General features: G+C 58.8%; 1 protein-coding gene across 1 annotated transcript in view; it reads right to left on the minus strand.

Annotated features, from left to right (window-relative positions):
• The window catches only part of LOC109295537 (disintegrin and metalloproteinase domain-containing protein 9-like), a 42,432-nt gene extending 40,201 nt beyond the window's left edge, over window positions 1-2,231 (minus strand). Inside the window, exon 1 of the mRNA XM_019514437.1 lies at window positions 2,154-2,231. Within this exon, the coding sequence (XP_019369982.1) occupies window positions 2,154-2,223 (70 nt within the window). The 5' untranslated portion in view covers window positions 2,224-2,231. The remainder of the gene's footprint in view (window positions 1-2,153) is intronic.

Here is a 2,231-nt window from a genome sequence, read left to right on the forward strand (position 1 = left end):
ATCTGGTGTAACGACCAAATTTTCTAGCGTGTCTTGCAGGGGCCCCACATTACCTGGTACCTTTTTTGCCCCCTATGTATTTAAAAAAGGACTTCTTGTTGTCCTTGATCTAGGAAGCTCGTCCCAGTCCCATCTCCGCCTTGGCCTTCCTGACCGCCCCCCTGCAACCACAATATAGTCCTCCCTGGGGATGGCCCCTCCCTGCAATTGGGTGTGCGCCTCCCTTTTAGCTAGATGTTCCCGGATGCTTTTGGTGAGCCACGGGGGCTTTTGCGCCCTCCTGCCCCCTTTGATCTGTGTTGGGATTACCTCCCTTTGGGCTTGGAGGATCATCTCCTTAAGGAGCGACCTCTCTTCTTGGACACCTGGCTCCCCTCCCCTCCCAGACCTCAGTGCTCCCCTGACTATTCTCCTTAGCTCATTGAAATCCGCCCTCCTCAAATCTAGGGCTGCTGCCTTGCTGCAGGCCTTTGCCACCTTGCGCTGGTGGTGAATCCCAGCAGGAGATGATCACTGTCACCCAGGCGGTCGAGCACCCGCAGCCCCCTCACCAGGTCGTCTCCTGTGGCCAGCACCAGGTCCAACAAGGCGTCTCCCCTGGTGGGGCTGTGCACCTCCTGGGTTCGATGGAGGTCCTGCATTCTGGCTAGGAACTTACGTGAGCGGTCAGACCTGGCTGACTGCTCTTCCCAGCAGATGTCTGGAAAGTTCAGGTCCCCCATGGTGACCAAGTCCTTTGACTTCGCTACCTCCGTGAGCCGACTTAAGAATTCCTTAAGTCACTTGAGACCACCTGCTGCAGAGCGGGTACCAGGGCTTCCCCACGCTCATTCACAGACGGAGGGCAGGGCAGAGCAGCACCGTACAGACTAACTGGGTCAGAGGAGCTCACAGTTAGTCCTTTTCTTTGTGCCATGTTACACCCAATTCAGCACGGTGACCAGTTTTCATGACCAAAAAAACCTAGGCAATACCAAGCGACCAAAGGAACCAGGACATACAGACACAGGTGACACAAGTCACTAAGGTCAAGGTCTCACCGCCTGCAGGGAGAGCGAGGAAATAGCACAACTGTCCATTTCTAGGTCGAAGCGGATCATGCCTGCACGCGTACATGGCGCGGTTTTACTGATTCAGGATTTTTTGCAAAAAAGAGCCCCAAAAGAAGCTAGTTTAGCTATTCAAAATCCCTCCATCCTCTCCATACTTCGTTACAAGGAAGACAGAATCAACGCGCTCCTCCTTTTTCTGCCTTTCTCCGCCTGATGCTGAGGGGAAGGAAACCGCCTCCAAGTTTTCCCACGCGTTTCAAGGGAGAATTGTCAGAACCAAGCACAGAAACACCCTGAGCATCGCTTTAAAAACCACAGACGGGATGCGTTCAGTCTGGGTGGCAGGGCACTGGAAAGACAAACGTGCTGGAAGCCAAAAGCCCTGGTCCCACTCAACATCATGTGTAGTGCTGCCCATAAGTCAGATCGGAAACCATGCCAGATCTTCTCACGTGTCATTAGGAAACCACGAGTGCCGAATACAGGCACGTCTCTCATTAAGGAGCTTTCCTCACTCAACTCCTTTCTTCTCAGCTCCGCAGACACGCCGCGGGTGCCTACCTACAGGACAGCATCCGCGGTGCTCTTATCCCAGGACACGACACGGGCGCCTGCCGACACACCGATGGGGCCTGGCCGCACGCTTGAAAAGCCCGACGCGCGCTCGTGGCTCTTAGACAGACAGCGCTGCGCGTGGGGCACTGCTCTCCTCAGCTGGGGCCGAGCAGTTCCAGCTGGCGAGAGGGAGCAGCGACTCTGCGGCCAAAGCCCAAGCGTGCATCGGTGGAGACTTGGGCACCAATAAGCCTCCTGGCCGGTCCTGCCCCAGCCATCCAGGGCCACCCCGGCCGCTACCTCTGCGCCTCTCCCTCCTCGTTTCGGCCCACTGCCGACTGCACGGCTCCCACACCCCCTTGGCAGACCCCCGCCCGTCACTCACCCGCGCCCCAGGGCTGACTCAGCCTCCTGCCCAAAGCCGGACTGAGCCGGGAAGGGCAGAGGCGCCAGCAGGGCCATCCTATCGGGGCTTCCCAGCCGAGGGCTGCCTCCCCCTCGGGGCAGGACAGCAGCGCCCCGGGCCGGGCACGGCGCTGCACTCACCGGGCCGGAGCTGCAGGCCGGGCCCCGCCGCCAGCAGCAGGAGCAGGAGCAGGAGCCGGGCCCAGGCCATCCCAACTG

This window comes from Gavialis gangeticus, unplaced genomic scaffold (genome assembly GCF_001723915.1).
Source record: "Gavialis gangeticus isolate Ggan-Ray unplaced genomic scaffold, GavGan_comp1, whole genome shotgun sequence".
Classification (NCBI taxonomy): domain Eukaryota; kingdom Metazoa; phylum Chordata; order Crocodylia; family Gavialidae; genus Gavialis; species Gavialis gangeticus.